The sequence below is a fragment of the Strix uralensis genome, chromosome 10 (assembly GCF_047716275.1).
Source record: "Strix uralensis isolate ZFMK-TIS-50842 chromosome 10, bStrUra1, whole genome shotgun sequence".
NCBI classification, from domain to species: Eukaryota; Metazoa; Chordata; class Aves; order Strigiformes; family Strigidae; genus Strix; species Strix uralensis.
The window spans coordinates 2,358,009-2,379,283 of NC_133981.1; the positions used below are offsets into that span (position 1 = coordinate 2,358,009).

Below are 21,275 nucleotides of genomic sequence, written 5' to 3' on the forward strand. Positions count from 1 at the left end.
GCAGGAGGGGAGCTGGCAGGGGGGGGCCTGACTGAGAGCAGAGGATTATTCCCTTTCCCTAACGAGGGAGCAGAGACAGGCCGACAGACTCTACGCCGCCTCTACCTCAGCAGAGAGAAATGCAGAGGCAGCCAGCCTTTTCCAAGGCTTGGCCATCAGCAGGGGAAATACTGGAGGCGGATGGCGGTGGGTCTGCCTGCGACCACGCTGCATGGAGCTCTGTCAGGTGGCAACCTGTTGCCCACGTCCACCTAACCTCCTGCACAGGAGAGTCACTCGCTGCTCACATGCTGCTGGGAACGAATGATGATGACCTGTGCCTGCTCTGAGCTTCTTGCAAGAGGACATTGTCAGGAGGCAGAACAGGCTGAACAAGCCATAACTGCGGAGAAAAACACCAATGCAAAGAGAAACAAAGATGGGAAGGGCAGCAGGGGCATTTCCCGAGCTATGGAGGATGTTGGTCTGGAACAAGAAATGTATGTTTGTATTGTAAATATTAGTTACAGAGTTCTGCGAGCTGATGCCAGCTCCCCTCCGTCACTCCTCCTGCTCACCACTTGCTGGCGCAGCCCCAGGATGAACAAAAGAGGTCAGACACAGCATTCGCTCCAAAGGGATCTGTTGGCTGCCACGTGGAAGCTGTGCAAGGTGGGGGCCATCGCAGGTTGATATCTGAGCTCTCCCCTTCCCTGTAACGCAGCTGCTTGGGGAGCAGTGCCGTCCATGGGAGAGGCCCGGGGAAAAGATCAGAAAACATCTCTTCTGGTTGTTCTCCACAGGGCTGGCTACTTTTTGCCATTGCTTGTGCCCGTCTGAAAGTTGCTGTTCACCCTGAAATGCTCTGTCTCCCCAAAATGTTTAGTCCTGTATGTGCTCTGCTGCCAAGTGTACCTGCCAGAATGGGGCATGGATGCTGCCCCGCTACCTCTGAGCATGCCCAGGGGGCACAATCTCCTACCACTGGAGTGTAAACATAGTGCAGATACCCATCAGCTGTCCGGGGGGCAAACCTCAGCTCTGGTGATGTAGGAAGAAACTTGGTCTGCTACCTGAGAGAGCTCCTTCCAAATCCTCCCAGCCCCAGCAGCTCCTGCAGGCCCTTGGCAGAGGCCTGGAGGCTGCCAGGCAGGTCTGAAATGCCTCGTGTACCCCCCTGGTTCTCCTGCTGACCCCTGCACGCCCAGACGGGCAATGGTTGGGGCTGCACTGCAGAACAAGCACTTGCTTGAGGTCTTTGTACACAGTCGTCGTGCTGTTGTTTCACTTTTGGGGGCAGAACGGGCCCTGTCACGTCCTGCAGATTCCGGAATCAGTGTTCTTAGCTGTGACTGATGTTCTTGGCTCTCTACCCCAGCTCCCATGTTTGCACTGCCACTCTGCTGGCATCCTCAGCCAGGTCTCTGGTGTTTGCCATCCACCCCAGATTTCCCACACTATGGTCTCAAGTCCCGTGCCCCACATCCAAAGCCTTTGGGACGTTCCCTCTTCCCTTGCAAGCCATGGGTTTTGGTTTTTATTCCCAGAGGTGCTCCCTTCGCTCTGAAGATGCGTGAACACTGGAATTGCCACGCTTTTTCACAGCTGAACGCAGCGTGCAAGAAAGCAAACGGTCGCTTATTTGGTCATCTTCTCCATCAAAGAGAGGTCACTGCCTTCAGCAATGTTAAGTCAGTGGGTCTGGAGTTTGCTGTTGGATTTTGGTGTTTGGGTTCCTGCATCACCACATCATCAAAACATCAGTTTTGTTTTGAAAACTATCCTTTTTAAAAAAACAAAGCAACAATCAGCTCTTGTGCTTAGGTGAAGCAAATGTGTTCTCCACCAGTACGAGCCCAAGCATAAAAGCCAGAGCTTTCTAGAATTAAACTGCTTCCTTGAGACCAGCACTGTTCGACCCAATAGCTCTGATCCTTCCAAGCAGGGCTGTTCTTCACGCGGACCACTGGCCGCTGCCCAGGGGCTCGACTGCTGCTTCCATGTGTGATTTCTTGGTCTCTGTGCCCTGGACCATCCTCACACAGTTGAAGTGTCCAGCTGCCAAGCAGGCTGCACGTCCCAGGCTTTGCTATCAAACTGGGAGGGAAAACTGAGCTCAGACTGCAGGAACTGGATTTATCACTGCTGCTGTCAAGCTCTATTTTCTTCTTCTCTCTTTTTTTTTTCCTGTTGGATGTTAAAATCGAAAATTGGACAGATTCAGCAGCCAGTGGCTGCAGTTTGCATTTGGCTTTGAATAACGCAGGCTCAATATCCTCTCTTAAATTAGATGGCAGGATTCTTCTCCGGGTCTCCTGGGTGCAGTCATTTTAATAGCGAGGAGCCTGTCTTCGTGAAGCACGGCCGCGTTTGTGCAGGCAGGGCCGAGCGAGCCATCGCTGCCATGACTGATGCACTCACTCATCGCCCGTGACAGGTGCCAGAGAGGAGTCAGCAAAGTCTGGAGAAGCTCACTGCGGTGCCCACAAAGAGATCCAAGTCCTTATTTCTGGCTCTTCCAGTGACTGATTTAAAGCAAGTGCTGATCTCTTTACACTGTGGAGCTCTGTGTGTCGTTTCCCCTTTTGATAAAACAGGGTAGTACTGTTCTTATTTGTTTCCCGCTGTAAATTCTTCTTTCTTCTGTGAACGCCATTCAGCTGCACACATGCCATGTGTGCCAGGCAGTCCATTCGTGTCACCAGTGACCTGTGTTCAGATCCAGAGTCCGTCACAAATGTGAATCCATCACTAATGTGACGTGACGAATTTTGGATTCACACCCCACCTCCACCAAGTTCAGAGCTTTTTTTTCAGTCTGAGAGAGATCATCCCCTTTCCAAGAGGGGCTGCCCTGAGAGCTGGGACTTCCTACAGTACAAACAAGCAACTATCCCACTCACCCTCTGGGAGTCACAGGATGTAATTAACACTCAGACTGATCATTTTGGGTAGCCTGGCTACAATTATTTTTTCTCTTTTTTTAGGTTTTGCACAGACACAACAGGAAGCAAAGCTGGGGCTGTGAGACAGCAGCGGGGAGACAGTGGTGGGGTCAGGATTAGCTCCTTGGGGCCTCTGGGGTGCATACTCATGTGCAAGTATGCGTGCTGTCTCTTCACTTCCCTTGGCTGGCGACCACTGAACCTCCAGGTTTTAACCCTCTCCAGCATTCCATATTGGAGAACACAAGTGGAGCTTTTGGCTCCTTGTGGTCCCAGGATCCAGCCTGGAAAAAGCCTGAAAGCTCCATCCTCCAGCCCAGAAGGAGTTGGGATTCCTCCTGCTGCATCTTGGCCAGACTCCCACTGATCTGGGGTTTCCAAACCTCTTCTGATCTGGCACCCGAGCAAGCGGGCAGGAAGCTGTCCTGCACGTGAAATACCTCCCGTCCCTCTCTGCCAGCCAGTTCCCCGGGGGACAATCACATCCCAGCTCAGCTCCAATACACATCCGGCCCTTCCAACTCCCCACGGGGCAGCGAGTCCTGGGATCACCTCGCAGCCCTTCTCACCAGCTCTGGATCTGCCTCGGGCCCAGGAGAGCAGAGCTGTCTGTGCTGCCGGTGAGGGTCACCAATGCTATGGATAATAGTATTCATGCTTTTTTTGCTGCTACAGCAAATACCTCACCTGATACGTTTCAGGACTTCATTTGCCTTTTTCTATGACTGTCACACTGGCAGCTGGTAGCCCAGAACTAATGCATCTGGGACCTCCTGCCACTTCCAGCAGCAAAGTAGCAGAAACTGCTGAATTCCAACACTGTGAATTAAATTCTGTTGAATTTCCACTCCCCTGGTCCAGGATGAAGCTTTAGTTTCCCTGTTTGGTGTTTCAGTCTCCCCCTGCCATGGCAGCCTGTCTCAATGCTTTGTCTGTCATCAGTATCTTTCTATTTTTATGTCAACTCATTTCCGAAGTACAGATCCCAAAGCCAATCGAGGAGATATTTTACTAGAAATCCGCCTTCTGCCGAGCATTTCCCATTTAAGCACTGCCTGCTTTCCAGTTTCTTCTGTCCCTTACAGTTCACCTTTTAAACTTCATCTGCTCTGACTGAAGTACTTGTTTCCTGTGGTATGTCATATCTCATGCGTTATGTATATCTAGGTGAGGATCTACCACATATTCTTGATCTACAGAAACAGCTTATTTTATTCACAGATGAGGTTGCGTGGGTATAAGCCGCGCTTAGTAAATGCCATGTTGATTTTATTCCCCTATCCAGTTGCACCCACATCTTTTAATTGTTTTCTTTCCTTCAGACTGTTTTCTAAAGCCTCAGTCATGCTGATGTCAGCCTAGCAGGCTTGTTGGTGCCGGAATCCTGTCTCCTAGCCAAACTCTTCAGTTCAGGCGCTGGATTTGCTGTTGTGGTTGCTGAGAACCTCCCTCCGTAATCAAGAGTCTCCACAGCCAAAACAGCAAATTCTTTCACTGGTGCTTCCAGAAGTCTGGAATGGGCATGATCCATTCTTTCCCTCACCTCACACATGTCTGGCTGTCTTTGTGATCAGCTAGTACACCTAAATATTCACAGCTTTAAAATCTATTCCCTTTTCCAAAGACAGCTGGCAAGTGATGGAAACCCCGCTCCTGCTGCGGTGTTGATGTCACACCGCTGCAAGCAAATAGTTTTGGTTTTGATGGGACAGCACTAAAATCTGGGCTGTAGGGGGGAAAGGAGGGATGGAGCACGTTGCCTTTTTAGGCTCTGAAGGAAAGACTGAAAGCACTTGTAGCACAGGAGATTCCAAAATGTGCCTGAGCTGCCTTTCAGTGATTTCTGGTCAATGTTACTGCCTTTGCACGAGGCTTTTGGTCTCTTGCTCTGCATCGCTCCTACTCCCTTGCCTCATCCTTCGAAGATGCAGAGAACAAATGTGGTATTTCCTCCTGCCTGTCTCAGTGAAAAACATTTTGGATTTGGATCACGGACATACACTGTCTTGATACTTGTTATCCAAATGGTGATCCAGCAGCTGCCTAGGTTTGATGTTTTATCCCCTTTAGAAACTTGATATACCTTGGCGAAGTGACATCCTTGCTTTCGGATGCAATTGAGGCGATGCTCAATTTCCAAGGGTTACCACTGCATGTGGTGGAATCTGGGAACCTCGGGAACAAGCTATAAAGTCAGTAGGAAAGACAGGATGCAAAGATCTTGGCAGCTCCCCTGTGATGGAAGATCCTGCTGTACTCAGGGCCATGGTGCCAAAACGCAGCATGAACCATTAATTTACTCTGATGATACTCCCTCCTCAACACTGTCATATATTTTGGTATTCCTTGGCCTTTCCAAACTTGGGAGTCCCAGGAGCATCCCAGGGATGGGTAAGCCAGCAGTACAGGGGATGGGGTGACTGACCCACTGACAGCATGAACGAGTGGAAGAAGAGGGATATGTAAATGCTGTTGCCTACCTGCCCCCTTCTTCCCTCCTTCTGCTCACAGTCCAGGCTCTGTCCCAGGTCTAATAGAAGAAACAGGCACAGATCAAGAATCGAGCCTTTCCCCGGTGAGGTGGTTGGGATGAAGCAGCCAGGGAAGAGGGGTTTTGTGTTCAAATTAGGGCTGAGCTGTGTTCCTAGGGCTGCACAATGGGGACCTGGGGTCTGGCGACGGGGGGAAGACTGGGAGAGGAGTGCATCAGCAGAGATATTACAGAATCACAGAATCATCTAGGTTGGAAAAGAACTTGAAGATCATCTAGTCCAACCATAAATTGCAGGTGCTGGGGCTGAGGGATGGTGAATGGGATGGCTGCAGCTTGAGGTCATGGGGCAGAGCTGTGTTAGGTGCCAAAGCCTGGTCTTAGAGGGGCTGGACTCTGTTAAATCACTGTCTACAGCCTCCCACTGGCTCAGCCTACCGCTGTGATGGCCCATGCTGCTCTGCTGGGTGATCCCAGATTTTTGGGGGGTGCTTTGGGCACAGGTGGGCTGGACTTGCCTCTGTTTGAGCTCACATTGCCAGCTGCAGGCGTTGGCAGCTGCTCTGACCCCGGCCCTGCGGAGGAGGGACACGTTGGTCCCCACGGGGCACACAGATGGGTGCTGCCCCCCGCGTGCACCGTGCTGAGCCGCACACATCCCACTCTGCTGCAGGGTTTAACACTGTTCAAAATCCATCCTTGGCCCAGCCAGCACCCCCTTCGCTTTTCTCCTCGGGAGCCGGGTGTAGCACGAGCAGACGGTTCTTGGGGGCAGGGGGGGAGACTTCCTGCGGTTGGAGCCTCGTACAAACCTGCCGTTGGGCCAGACATTTGCTCTGAAGGGTTTGGCGACAGCCCCAGGCAGGGGATGGTGTCATCGCTTTGGAGAGCAAAAGCTGTCAAGATGCAGAGTGGGGAGCGCTGGCGGTTTCCTCCTGCCAGCTCAGCGCTCCCGGGCTCCTCCAGCCACACGGGAGCAGCCTGGCAGCTTTTTTTCTTTTTTTTTTTTTTTGTTCTTCCCTTTTTTTTTTCTGGAACCCTGTACAGCATGAGCATAGCAGGGCTCCCAGGGGGTTTGCTGCTATCCGGAGAAGATGCCTTGTTCTCTGCCAGATCTTGTGCTGGGGAAAGGCTGGAGGAAATCCATTTTGCAACGTTTCTGCTGGGACTGTTGGTGAAAGTCCTGCGAGGTGCAGCAGTCCCTGGCCAGGCTTGTTCCCCTGCCTCAGCAGCACCAAAAGACGCAGCCCAGAGCAGATAGAGCACAGATCTGTCCTGCCCGACCTCTGCTCGCTCCGCGCTTTACTGCAGATTTGCTTTTTGTTCACCCGAAAGAACCTCCTGCCGAGCCAGCCCACTCCTCCCAGGCCATGACCTGACCCTGCACCGGGCACCGAAGCTTTTTCCTGGGATGGCATTTCCACGCACCCCTGCGCAGCGCCAGCATGAGCAATTTGCATTTCTAGCAGCTTCAGGGCAGCCAGAACCACCCGGGGTTTGCCTGCGTCCCTCGTAAGAAAGGTTCTGGTTGATGCACGTGTTAATCTCGAAAACAAACGCCTCCACGTTGCTTTTACTAAATATAGGACAAGTGTCTGCTGCGGCGCAGGGCACTTGCAGACAGCCCACAGCGGGGTCACACTGCTGAATCGAACAGGAGTTTATCAGCCCCAGCCAGGAAAGGGACTCGAGTTTAATACTCTCTGCTTGCAGATTTGAGCTGCAGTGAGTTGAATTTTCAAGGTCAATCTCATTCCCTGTCATTTGCAGAGGACTGAGCTTGGAAATGTGAAACGGGGCTCCTCTGGGACGAGCATCTCAGCCCAGCGCTGCGTACGTTGGATCTTCCGCTTATCTCTCGTTAGCACAGATGGCTTTTCACCCCCCTGTGGGGTAACTGATACAGGGGATTGAGGAAGAAACCGTCCCTTCTCGTTGAGCCACATCTCGATCAATCCAGTGCTGCAGGAAGTGTCATTTCCCATGAACGCACAAGCGTACATGCACTGCTGATGGATTCTTGTGAGGTCAGGCAGTCATTTCCCCCTAATTACAGCTCCAGGAATGAACAGTGTTCAGCTTAGAGCCTGGTGACTGTGTGCTTTGGAGCAGTTTTCATTTAAGCAGAATATAATCACGTGAAAGTGAAGATGGAATTTGGATTTTTCCTTCTGGTTATTTTGGTTAAAAAGATGCCATCTGGGGCTTGTATAACTAATTTGGTTTTGTTTGGTGATGGTCAGTGAACGAAAAGATCCAGAGCCCCAGATTGTCATGCAAAAAGTCTCCGTGTGAGAAACCTTCGTGTTGCCAGAAACAGTTTGTGAGCGATGCTTTTCCCTGCACCACATACATCCCTCTGAGATTGCAGAAGGGCCCTGTAGGAGCAGGAACTTGGAGGACTGGAAGAACCTCCCAGGCCACAATCTCCCGAACAATGTGTCCTATCATCCCCTTCAGAAAAAACATCATCTTCCATTTTAAAACTCAGTGTGGTTTCTTCTGTGGAAGCCAACTCCAGGGCTGCACAACCCCCATGGTTAGAAACCTTCTTCTCCCATGAAAACTGTCGTGGCATCCTCTGCCAACGAAGAGGGTCAGGTACAAGAAGCAGAGGGTGGGTGAGAGGTACTCTGCACACGAAAGGCTGTGCCCCTGCCGTGGCTGGCTCCGTGCATTAGGTTTGGGACATCCAGGCCATGTGGTTCTGCCCACGCTGTGCTGGAAACATGTCCCCGAGGCTGAGGGATGGCAGCTGAAGCGGATACTTCATAGCCTGGAAGGTTGTTGCACCCCTGCTTAATTTATGAGCATGAAAACTTGAGCATCTGTCACCGACTGGGTGTCCGGCACCATGTTCATGGCTGGCCAGATCCAGCCTTGGGTTTGGTGCTGCTGCAAATAGAGCTCTGAAATCAAACCAGCCAATCTGCATGGCAAGGAAGGGGCGAGGACTGCTTGGGTGGCTGTCTTCAGCTTCAAACACTCAAGGAGATGCTGTTCATTTAGAAGTGGAAAAAAAAAAAGCAAATAAAAACTTGAAATGACTTATCAGTCAGATGAAGCATGTCTGTTAATTTGTCTATTAATGACCGTGTCTCTGAGCCTGGAAATGCAAACTCCAAGCCCGTGGGGGCTCAGCACAGAGCTGCTGGTGTTGGATCTGCCCCTTATCTCTGCCAAGCACAGACGCTGTCTCGCCGCTGACAGGGCCGTGGCGATGCTGGTTGGGGTCCTGTCACCTCCTGGGTCATTCCCTCGCCAACGCAGTGGCAGTTCGCAAAAGTACATGGATCAAACTGTTCCCATTTGCTCTTGAAATTGTAACAAGATGTTACCTTTATTTATTGTCTTTTATTTGTTTAAAGGTTGGGTCTGGACCTTTTGAACTGTAACGGCAGGTTTTGTTAAAAAGCAAGAGGGAGGGACAAGCGTTGCTTGAGCACCTTCTCCCACAGCCAAAGCTTCTTGGGGATGTTGCCTCATCCCAACTTGGGCATCTCCAGAGAGGATGAGGGAAGCAGCCCCTCCCAACTCCTCTGATTTTTCTCACTCCTTTTCCAGCCGCAGAAGATGGGGTTATGAGATCCACCTGGCAGGGGAAGGCCGGTCGCAGCCCACTCCAGGCCCTGTATGAGAGTGACCAGGTAAGGGGACAGGGAGAGGGAGATGGGGGGGGTGAAGAGGGAGTGGGGCACTGGGGGTTGGCCCCTTCTTCCACCCCTCTGGTGCGCAGGGCACTGCACTGTCTCCAACCACCCCCAAGGTCCCCACACCTGAACCTCTGGCCGTGTCCAAAAAAACCCACACCGCTCTGGGGAGCAATTGTTGATAAAAAACTGCTTATGGCCCTTGCTGGTACCTGGGCAAATGGTTTCATCACCAGTGGGCTGAGCTGGGAGATTTTGCCATCGGAGGATTTGAAAGCCAACTGTGGGCCATCACAGCAGGGCAAGAGCATCATTGCTGCACTTTCTGAGCTAATAATTGAGAGATGCTTCTTTGTTGGGTGCTCTATGTATACACACATACATGTATATGCATATATATACATGTATAAAGCTGGACCCAACCATGAAGGATTTATAATCCTGGGACATCTCAGTCCTCTCTGTCACCGCTCCCCTCCAGGTGGGTTTAGCGAGTCCCTCCCTGTGTAAGGGTCTGCTACAGGACAAGCCACGGGCCAGCGCAGGGCAGAGAGCACTTGCCTTTGGCCACTGAATGGGAGCTTGGGGATTTGTGCTTGAAGCTGCAAAAGGTGTGGTTTTTCCCTTCTGCTGCGTTTCCCCCCTGGGTGGGCAGTTTCCCCCCGTGCAACCAGCCTTGTCTTTGCAGAGGGATCCTCGCCCACAACTTCCCCGCAGGAAGTGCTGCAGGAAACCACCCTCCAGCCGGTGCAACGGGCTGGGCCATGGCCACATGCCCCAGCCACCAAAAGTGCCCTGCACCTCCCCATGTCTACAAGGCCACCATCCTCCACGGCCTGCAGGAAGCAGAGGGCAACACTGGTGGTCCCTGCAGCTGGCTGCCGTCCCCACTGCCGCAGCCAGATCTCCTTCCCAGTTGTGTTGCTGTCTAGGATGATGCTTTTATGTCTATAAGCAGCCACATTACATTTGTTCTGGGAAAAACAGCAAGCGTGGACTTCCCTGGCCACCACACCGCAAACCCGAAGGCTGCTAGCATGCTGTGGTGTTACTTCCTTAAAAGCGATACTTAATTTCTCTGGCTTTTAAAGAGAAGGAAATGAAGGGAGCAATTTTGCTCTGAAATAACTGCAAGACAGGCACTTATTCCAGTGGGCGGCTGTTGAAAAGCAGTCACATTTATCTGTTGCCATGCCTGCAGACAGTGTCTGTCTGTCTGTCTCTCTGGTCTGATAGTTCTGAATTATGCAAGTGCAGGGAAAAACACCTGAAAAAAAAAAGCACATGGTTAAAATGCAGCTTTTTTTTTTAAGCACTTACAAAAAGCACTGCCAGTTTTAAAGGGTGATGGGGAGCCTCCAAAGAACCAAAATTATTACTGAAAGGCTCCTCTTCAGCTATGATTATCACCACCCGAGGTGCTCTATCTTTTTCATATATCAACAATGTCAAAGTCATCTTTTGCTGGCAGTTACAAGTCTGTTGACCTGCATTTCCTCCATCTGAGCATTTTCCCGTATCATCTCCCTCTTGGAAGGAGCGGGAATGGGATGCTTTCTCCTGCCCATGCAGGTTCCTGAGAAAGTGGTCACTAAGGTGACCTGGACAAGGTGATTTCTTTTGTGAAAATGAATCACAGAATCATCAAGGTTGGAAAAGCCCCTGAAGCTCCTCCAGTCCAACCACGAACCTCACACTGACCGTTCCCAAATCCACCAGATCCCTCAGCGCTGGGTCAACCCGACTCTTCAACCCCTCCAGGGATGGGGACTCCCCCCCTGCCCTGGGCAGCCCATTCCAACGCCCAACAACCCCTTCTGCAAAGAAATCCTTCCTAAGAGCCAGTCTGACCCTGCCCTGGCGCAGCTTGAGGCCATTCCCTCTTGGCCTGGCACTTGTTCCTTGGGTCAAGACTCACCCCTGCCTCTCTGCACCCTCCTTTCAGGGAGTTGTAGAGGGCCATGAGGTCTCCCCTCAGCCTCCTCTTCTCCAGACTAAACCCCCCCAGTTCCCTCAGCTGCTCCCCATCAGACCTGTGCTCCAAAGTCATGAGACATGAGATCCAAAAGAGTCTTGAATGTGGTTCATGCCTTGCAGGAGGAGCTGTTTGTCCAGATGTTAGTGCTCCTCTGAAGTGTTGGATCATCCACGGGATAGGCAGTTTGTGTCAGGATCCCAGCTCATGGCAGGAGCTTTACAAAGCCCCATCTCCACAACGCTGCCTCTCCCGGGCTCTAGTGCCTCCCAAAACCCCTTACGGTCCCCAGGGAGAGGCAAGGGTGCACCTGAAGCTTGGTAAAGGATGTCCTTTGGCCTGCCTCAGCGATGACAGCTGTCAGCAGCAAGGATGTAGGGACCAAGGAGGTGGCCTGCCCTTGCCCTTCATCTTGACGTTGCCACATCTCTGCCAGCTGCAGAGACATTAGCCATGGTGCCCCAGAGTGCCAGCAGGACTGTCTTCATGACCACAAAGTGGAAACCACCATCATCTTATGACATGGGGGTTCCCAGCAATGACCCTGGGTCTGAATGCGAAACCTCCCAACCCTCGTGAGCAAAACGGGCAGTGAGTGGGCAGGAGGAGGAGGAGATGACCTTCCCCTTCTGAGTTCCTGGAAATAATTTCCTTCCGCAGTTCTTTTACTGACGTTTTGGAATTTCTGATGAAAACCATGACAGGAAAGGTCATGTCCCCAAATCTGGAGGGTGGGGGGGGATTTCAGCTGGGGCAGGAGTCGGGGGATTCTTGGCTCCTGGGAAGCCAATACAGCAGCTGCCAGGCCTTGATGCAGGGGTCAGAAGGGATAAAGAAAAAGGACCATATGTGGAGTCCTCATCCCTGTAGACAAAGGAGGCTGGGACCAGAGCTGAGGCACTGGACTGGCCTGTGTGAAAAATGTCCCTCATGAGAAGAAACACACAACCCTCAGGAAGGGTCCCACCACCGCCTCCAGCAGCATCTTGCTCCTCTCCATCATGCCCTGCCACCCCACTTCACCTCCAGCTCCCCATCTGCTCCCCAGGGTTTGACTGTCAGCGTTAAAAGACCATTTTTCCTCCACCTGTCTCCCTTTGCCTTTCCTAGGGCAAGCTAATGACCATCTCTCTTTTTTTTTTTCTCTCCCCAGTTTGAGCAGTCGTCACTGCAGGCAGTTCACCAGCAGAGACGGGAGCTGTTGAGCAACATCTGCAACCGTTACACCCGCAAGCGGCGTCTCCTGCGGCCGGATGACTTGCGGCACTTGGTGGTGGATGACACGCACGGGTTGCTCTACTGCTACGTGCCCAAAGTGGCCTGCACTAACTGGAAGCGGGTGATGATGGTCCTGACGGGGCAAGGCAAGTACCAGGACCCGCTGGAGATCCCCGCCAACGAGGCCCACGTCTCATCCAACCTGCGCACCCTCTCCGAGTACAGCGTCCCCGAGATCAACCACCGCCTGCGCAGCTACCTCAAGTTCATCTTCGTGCGGGAGCCCTTCGAGCGGCTGGTCTCGGCGTACCGCAACAAGTTCACCCGCAGCTACAACACGGCCTTCCACAAGCGCTACGGGACCAAGATCATCCGGCGGCACCGGCAGGAGCCCAGTGACAAGGCCCTGGAGCGCGGGGACGACGTGCGCTTTGAGGAGTTTGTCTACTACCTGCTGGATCCTCGGACGCAGCGGGAGGAGCCCTTCAACGAGCACTGGGAGCGGGTGCACTCGCTCTGCCACCCCTGCATCGTCCACTACGATGTGGTGGGCAAGTACGAGACCTTGGCTGAAGACGCCAACTACATCCTCCAGCTGGTTGGGGCCGACACCAGCATTAAATTCCCATCTTCATCCAAGACCACCAGGACAACAGACGACATGACGGCCCAGTTCTTCCAGGACATTAGCCCTTTCTACCAAAGGAGACTCTTTAATTTATACAAAATGGACTACTTGCTCTTCAATTACTCCATCCCCTCCTACCTCCGCATCCGATGAGGCAGGGGCTGGGGGGAGAGGTGAGGGAGAGCTGGGTAACTCTCATCTTGCTGCAATTCCTCTCCTCCCACCCTGTGCTCATCTCTCAGTTGACTTCTCCCCCCGTGCCCTCGCCGTTACGGTCTGTTCCACAACCTGATGCCTTGTTCATGCATGGTCTGGAGGGAGGAGACCTCTCAAAACACCAGGGCTGGAGCTTTTCGTTCCCTTTCCCTCCACCCTGCAACATGTCCAGGGGATGGTGGTGGGACCAGACACTGCTGGGTGGGAGGGCTTGTCTTGGCTGGGGACTTTCTTTTCACTAAGAGACTCCTCTGTAGATCCAAGTCTTGGGAAGGCTCCTCTTTTGGGCAGGATCCCTTCAGGTCTTTCTCCTCCTTACTGGGCTGTTTGGGGTGGACATGGCATCTTGGGGGGCAGGGTGGAGTGTGTCAGAGACTTGCCTAGAACCAGAAATAAAGCAATAATTTAATGTAAGTTTTCCATTTCGTTGAAAATTGCTCCCACCTTTCCGCCTTTTTCTCCTCTGTCCTCCCACGCTGTCCCCCATCGCTGGGGAAGGCAGTTGGTGTGTTACTGTGACTACACATTTCTGCCTTGATAAAGCCTGGAGGGCTTTTTGTTCCTCTCCTTCCACGTGCCCTCGGCTGGGATGCAAAATACTCCAAAGAGAAAGAAAGGAGCAGGTTTGCAGCAGGTATGGGCTGATAGAGACATGGCGCTTTCTCCTGAACTACAGCAGCAGAGCACTCGGTGCCGGTGTGCGTGCGTGTCTCTGGATTTCTGGTCAAATCCAATAAATCCAGGCCCCACACCTCCTGTTTTTTAAGAGCAGGTGGTAACTGTTTTGCAAAGCCATGCGTATAGCGGGGGGGCAAGGGGTCTGCTCTGACAACATCGTGATGTCCTGCCCATGGACCCGTTGGGCTGGCAGCGCCAGCTTCTTGTCCCCTGGCACCGTGGGCTCCCACTTGGGGTGGCCACATTGCCCCCGGGGGATGGAGAAGGGTGCTGGGACAGGTTTGAGTTATAAACTGCTCCAGAGAACACTGTGCTAGGATGGGGAGATCACTATGGTCATGAAAAGGTGGTGCTGGGCTGCAAAGGCCAGAGAAGAAGAGTATGTGTCTGTGTCTGTCTGTGTGTGTGTCTGTCTGTGTGTAAAAATTGAGAATAAAAATGGGGACAGAGACACCTAGAGGCAAATTCCCCTTTGCCTGGCTGGCTTTGGACAATTCATTCCTTGAAGAAAAAATGGGGAGGAGGGCGCAAAACACAAAAGAAAATGACAAACCCAGTCCTAGGATTTTAAATTAAAACCAGTCGAAGGAGCTGTATTTCTTTAAAACCATATTTCAGTCTTTCCTCTTTTCTGTTCAGCTTTGAGTCAGTGGCTGCCTTTGTAAATAAACACGCTGGTAATAGAATTTGCTGTGGAGTGTGTCTGCTGGCTCGGCTGCGAGCACTTGACTTATTAGTGCAATACAATGGGAGATTTTATAAAACCCCAGTGCTCTCAGGCTCTTTTAAGAAATAATGTTTTCATCTAACAACTTTCGGCTGTTATATCTTAACCTTTTTCCTCTCTGCCTCTCATTGGCATCTATACGCTGACACTCCCCCCTTGGTTGTTCAGTTTGGAGATGAAGTTTAGCAAAGCAATGAAAAAGAAAAGTAAATAAAATTGCTGGTGATCCTGGCAGTCTGACTGATTCTCCCAATCTGGACTGGAGATCTCGTGGAAACGGCCTTTCTCATGCTATCTTAGTATCTCCCTGTCTAGCTGAAACTCAAAGCACAAAAACAGATGATATGATGCAACAAATTTCATCCGCAGCGTTCGGGCTTGGAGTGCATTCCTCCTGCTTTCTCAGGAGTCTCGCATTCCCTGCTTCACACTGCCTCTGCTTGGAAAAAAATCATTGTTCATGTCACCACAAGCTCTTTTCATTGCTTTTGGTCATGAATCACAATTTGGGGTCAGAGTCACAAAGGGATGGATTTTTGGATGGATTTTTTTTTTTTTTCTTTTCCTAAACACTGGTCCCTGCAGGTGGCTCTTCAAGCTGATGGCACAGACAGAGCATGGCAAGGACAGACACACAGACTCTCTCCCCGTGGTGCTGCCTGTGGGTGTTGAGGCAATATTGGGCTGGCTGGGAGCCTTTTTGGGCTCTTTTTGGTGTGAAAGCACGGGAAGGGCTGACCCATCGTCCCAGACAGCAGCAAAGCCACACGAGTGGGGAGCAAATGCAGCCCCCCAGCCTCAGCCATGGGCTGTGAAGGGCAATAAATACCCTGAGACTTGGTTTGTGACAGGGTCATGGAGGACCTTTGGAAATACCTACCTTTGGGCTTTTTCTTAAATCCCAACCAACCAACCAACAGCCACAATCCAACCCATTTAGGTCATACCCTTGGCTTTCTCCCTGCCCAAATACCACTTTCCAAAGCAAAACCTGCCCATGCAAACAGAAAATGGCCATTTTGTATTGCTGAAACAACCACCTTCAGCCCGGGCTGGAGCTTTCCGGGCCTTGGAAACGTTTTTTTTTTTTTTTTCAGCCGGAGCCGGAGGGAGGGGCTCCGGGGCCGAGGGTGCTGACCCCGCCCCCGCGGCTCGTACCGAAAAACACTGCAGGACTGGAGCAAAACGGAGTTACGAGGACACCGTGTGACTGGTGATCCCAACTACAAGCATTTTAATTTCCTGTATGATTTCGGGTGCTGGGAACCGTTTCTCTGAGGGGCTCCTCGTTGTTCGTGGTTTTTTTTAGCCGTTTCACTGCATTCCTTTTTCTTGCTAGAGGAGAAAATATCGAGGTAGTCTAGGTCACCTCTAAAGTGTAATTGGATTTGGTTTTATCCTCTATTTGGGACTGGAAGTGTGGCAGCACCTGATGGGCACGAAGCACAAGGAGATGCCTGGGGGCTGCCCCCCAAGAGCACGGAGCAGGGGCATCATCCCCACGGCCCTGCCTGAGCACCCCGCTGTGAGTGGGGAGTGTTTCCAGGAGGAAGACAGTGATCTGGTGACGAAGGGCACAAATGCACTACTAGGATCCCAAGCGGGGCCAAAATGCAGCCCTGCAGATGTGTCTGGTCGGTGGCGATGGGGCTTTGGTGTGTCTGGCCTGTGGGGCTACATACCGTGTGCTGAGCTGCCTTTTGGCCAAGGTTTGATGACAAGGGGAGGTGAAGACTCTTCTCAAGCAACCAGTGAAGACAGGACCAACCATCCCACCACGAATGAGCTCAGCCACTGCCACCTGGAGAAAGAGCAAAGGGATAAATGCAGGGGCAGCAGGACTTCTTTTGGTGCCCTTAAATACAAGCCTTACTGTGCTAAAAAAAAACCCAACTTGTATTTCTGCAGGGAAATGAAGCTCTGCCCAGGCTGGAGTCCTCAGTAGCTGTTTGGCAGCCACAGGTTGGGGCAGGAGAACCCAGGGTGGCCAAGGGAAAGCCGCCACAGTCAACGCTGCCAAGGTCACCCCAGCTCGGCAGCGGGAGCCCAAAGGCAAACGGAAAAATCCAAGTTAGACGGCTCAGCCTCAGGCAAGGAATAACCTCACAAACTCTTATTTAAACCCTCCCTTCTCCAACCTCCCCATTAAAAGTAAAAAAACAGAACATGGCTGTTGTCATATTAAGTAGTGTTCAGAGTCACAGAGTGCCCGTGACACGCAGCCGACCTGGGGCGGGTGCAGCACAGGCGCGCTCAGTGGGGAGCTCGGGGGCAAGCGCCCACCCTGCCAGGCTGGCCCTAGGGCTTGGTGGGAGGCTTGGGAGCTGCTGGGGAGTGTCAGAGCACCAGAGATGAAAAAAACAAGAACAGCCTCACTTTGGTATGTTCATGTGTGCACACATATACAGTGTGAATAACAATTATATTATAATGTACAATACAATCATTGCAAATAACTGAAATATTTATAGGTGACAATACATGCATTATATGTAATATGTATATGTGTATAAAGTATGTATTACAAGAACAATTAAAAAGCATTTAAGACTACACTCACGTATGTTGAGTGATTATATTTGTATATGAATCACATCGGTTGGAAAAGCCCTTGAAGCTCCTCCAGTCCAACCATGAACCTCACACTGACCGTTCTCAACTCCACCAGATCCCTCAGCGCTGGCTCAACCCGACTCTTCAACCCCTCCAGGGATGGGGACTCCCCCCCTGCCCTGGGCAGCCCATTCCAACGCCCAACAACCCCTTCTGCAAAGAAATACTTCCTAAGAGCCAGTCTGACCCTGCCCTGGCGCAGCTTGAGGCCATTCCCTCTTGGCCTGGCGCTGGTTCCTTGGCTCAAGAGACTCATCCCCCCTCTCTGCACCCTCCTTTCAGGGAGTTGTAGAGGGCGATGAGGTCTCCCCTCAGCCTCCTCTTCTCCAGACTAAACCCCCCCAGTTCCCTCAGCCGCTCCCCATCAGACCTGTGCTCCAGACCCTGCACCAGCTCCGTTGCCCTTCTCTGGACACGCTCGAGTCATCCAATGGCCTTTTTGGAGTGAGGGGCCCAAAACTGAACCCAGTCATGGAGGTGAAGCCTCACCAGTGCCAAGTACAGGGGTAAGATCCCTTCCCTGTCCCTGCTGGCCATGCTATTGCTGATTTGGTTTATGTCTACATGTGCATGTGCGTACATCATATTTTTTACAGAAACTCACGCATACCCCAGCATTGCCACAGTCCAACGGGGCTTAGCAGCTATCAGCGAGACGGCCCCTTCCTCCGAGTGCTGCCAACAGCTCTGCTCGCTCCAGCCTTCAGACCATGGCGGGCTCTTTGCCTGGGCTGTGGGTCCTTCACGCTGTGGAGCTGCTGGCCCCATCACTGGTGGCCCATGTGAAGCTGCTGGGTTTCTCCTTCAGTGAAACAAAACTGAGCTTCAGTGATAGGGAGGTTTCCTTCCAGAGCTTGCTGTGCACCACAGATTGGGTTGTTTACCAGCTGGAGGATTAAATAGACTTGCATTGAAGGGAAAAAAAAAAAAAAAGTGTTTTCAAGTATGTCTTGGAAGTGGTGTTGCGCTTGAAGGACAAACTTGCTTGTGTTTGCTGGCTGGCACTTCACTTATCCCTGGTAAGGATGTTGCATCTCGCAAAAAGTAGAGTTTCTGGAAAAATACTGTATTAGGATGGAGGCAGTGAGTGGAAGCTGGTGGGGAGAAGAAAATAAATGCTTTGACTATCCCTGAAAACAAACCCCTGCTCCCACCTCTCTCTACGGTCGGTGACAGGCCCTTCCCTGCTTGCAAAGAGAAACCCTTGTGCAGTCAGGAATGAGGGAGCCCCTGAGCGACCTTCCTCCCCCCGAGGTGGCTGGGATCTCCCCGAGGTCCCAGCAGCCACCCCAGCACCCAGCACCCCAACAGACTGGCCTTGAGGTGGTGCAGGGCAGGCACCCACACCCTCCCAAACTCCCCTGCCCTTCCTCGCCCCCCATCCCACAGCACTATGAACCTGAGATTTAGTTTATTTGGGGACAACTCAGGACTGAGTCTAAACCTCGCTGCCAATACAGTGTGAAGGAAAACTAAGGGAGATTAAAAAAAAAAAAAAAAATTTCTGTTTTTTCTCTGCCTCCTACTACAAACTGGATAAGCTGGCTGATGGCTGCACAGGTCTTGGAGAATCCAGCCCAAAGGTGATTTTTTTTTTTATTTATTTCTGCTTTATTCAAAACTAGGCAGTCTCATTCTTCTGCTGATACTCCACATTTGCTTTATTTCCCCCTAGAGATTAAAACAGGATAAGCCTTCCACTGAGGTCTCATACCATGTGGTGGCCAAACAGGCAGGTTGGCAGCCGAGGACTAAAGAGCAGCGAGAAAGGAGCTCTCTTCTCCCACCTCCTCCTTTTTAAGGAAGTTGCTTATTTAGGAGCTGTGAAGAATAAATACAAATAAAAGTCCCTGTCAGCTCAAATGGAGGTGCTGGTGACTGTGGTAGGGTGGCTACAACCCAGTGAAAAGCTGGGCACAGTAAGGACACAGCAGCAGAGAAGCCAGGCCCAGTACTGGCTTAGATTAAAGACTGAAATCCCCATAAAATGTTCACACCCTACCTGAGCTCTGCTACCCACACAGGTTTGCTCTGAAGTCATGTGAATTTTGTGAAGGAAAAGGGAGGAAAGCAACCCCCTCCCCAAATCTCCTCCCCAACAAAATCATGCCAGTAGAACACCATGGGGAGCATAAAAGCAGGTAGGGCCTGCTGTGATGTACTGAAAGCTCTTAAAGCTGAGGATCCTGCAGGCATTAAGTACCAAATCTCTGCTTTTAAGGGGAGGGAAGGGGGACAATGCCTGGACAGCTCTGGGGCTTTGGGGGCTGCGCTCAGTGCTAGCGAGGCCCCCAGTGCCAGGGGGAGGGACACGGAAGGGCTGGGGGTGCTTCTTGGAGGAGCAGGTTCAGATGGAGTTACAGCAATGCTGATCCAAGCCATGCTCCAGGGTTACATATAGCCTTTGTTAGCAAAGGCCCTTTCTCATTTGCACAGGGAAAGAAAGAAAAGGAGGAAAGAGTAAACAGGCTGAACAGCCAAATAACTAGCCTTTAGCTGCCCTTAAAAAAAGAAACGGGAAAAAAAAAAATCCCCTTTTATTGAAACCATTTCCTTTGGTTATATCATTTCTCTTAAGGCTGGAAGCAATTTTCAGTCTTAAGTGCACTCCCTGCAGTAAGTGCAGGAGCACAAGGCTGATGCTTGGCCGCCCACCAAGGGGTACCCAAGAGAACAGCGCTCTTGCCGAGCCCTTTGTAACCTCCCCCCATCAGCTCACGGCCCTGGCGCCGCCTGCAAGGGGGGAACCCCCCAGACCAGCGCAAGGTGCAGCGGGGGTCACCCCGGCCCAGCTGCATCCCGCAAGTAGGACACAGGTGGCATCGATTACGTGTTCCCATCCCTGTTCTCTGTCAACTGTGACAACCAGAACAAGCCGAGCTCTGCCCAGAAATCCCCCCCCAGTGAAGGGACGCACCAGCACTAGGTTTTTGTTGCTATCGTGTGGCAGAAGCGCAGCCGTGTGTTGGGCACAGGGAATTGATGCTGGAGGAGGGTGATGGGGGTCCCTTGTAGTCTGGCCCAGCCACAGGCTCCAGTCTGGGGCTTTTGGGGGATGGGAGGGAGCAGGGGCATGAAGAGTTTCACGTGTTTGGGACCCTGCAGAGGGCTGGGGAGGCCTCAGCAGCTTGGCCTTAGGACCAATCTTACCTGATTTACACCAGCAGCAAAAGCATCCAGGTCCAGAGAGGACCTCTCCAAGGTAGTTGGGACATGCAGCAAGAAGGAGAAAAGCATTGAGGCAGGAGGAGTTATTTGCCAGGACTGCTCACGCCAGCACCAAACTGGAGCTAATAAAGGTTTACAAAACAAAACGCTAAGCTCAAGTTATTAAAATATCTCTGTAGGTATCTCCTAATGCAGCCCCCTCAAACCGGGAGCGGCCGTCAGACGCTTGGCTTTGCTTTCCCCACAAGCCCCCTCAGCTGCTGCAATTACCACCCACGGGTGCTTGGGGCCAGCGGCGCAGCCGAGCAGAGCTGACAGCGCACAGGCTGCAGCCAGAGATAAAGCAGCGAGGCCTGAGACGGGTGGAGTGTGGGCCTCGAATGCTGAAATCTCCCCCACCGTGAAGCTGGTGTGTGCATGCTCTCCAGCTCAGCCAGCATGGGGTAATTTATCCTTCATAACAAAAAAAAAAAGAGGAGGCTTGGAGAGGGGGGAGGTGACAGATCATTCTTTTTCCAGGGAGTGCTCTTCCCCCCATGCCTGGCAGCCCAGAGTGAACAGCTTTTGCTGTTGGGGATCTTCAGCCACATGCTGATCCTGTGGGACTACAGGAAAGGGGGGAGGGACTCTTTATCAGGGGGGTAGGGATAGGACAAGGGGGAACGGTTTTAAACTGAAAGAGAGTAGATTTAGATCAGACATAAGGAAGAAATTCTTCCCTGTGAGGGTGTTGAGGCCCTGGCACAGGTTGCCCAGAGAAGCTGTGGCTGCCCCCTCCCTGGAAGGGTTCAAGGCCAGGTTGGACGGGGCTTTGGGCAACCTGGGCTAGTGGAAGGTGTCCCTGCCCATGGCGGCGGGTTGGAACTAGATGATCTTTAAGGTCCCTTCCAACCCAAACCATCCTGTGATTCCTACGATTCTGTGCAGGGGCCTCAGCTTTGCAGCAGCTCTAGGAGATCAGAGCAGCACGGGGAGCAAAGAAACACC

General features: G+C 52.0%; 1 protein-coding gene and 1 long non-coding RNA gene across 2 annotated transcripts in view; one reads left to right on the forward strand and one right to left on the reverse strand.

The window, feature by feature from the left end:
- Positions 1-13,516, forward strand: part of CHST13 (carbohydrate sulfotransferase 13) — a 31,815-nt gene extending 18,299 nt beyond the window's left edge. Inside the window, exons 2-3 of the mRNA XM_074878854.1 lie at positions 8,980-9,062; positions 12,194-13,516. Coding sequence (XP_074734955.1) covers positions 8,980-9,062; positions 12,194-13,039 — 929 coding nt within the window. The 3' untranslated portion in view covers positions 13,040-13,516. The remainder of the gene's footprint in view (positions 1-8,979; positions 9,063-12,193) is intronic.
- Positions 13,349-19,370, reverse strand: LOC141947608 (uncharacterized). Its single transcript, XR_012630212.1, has 4 exons — positions 18,835-19,370; positions 17,731-18,214; positions 16,190-16,308; positions 13,349-13,482 (listed from the first exon to the last, which is right to left on the reverse strand). It is a non-coding gene; the product is annotated as an uncharacterized LOC141947608 (long non-coding RNA).
- Between the last annotated feature and the right edge of the window lie 1,905 nt (positions 19,371-21,275).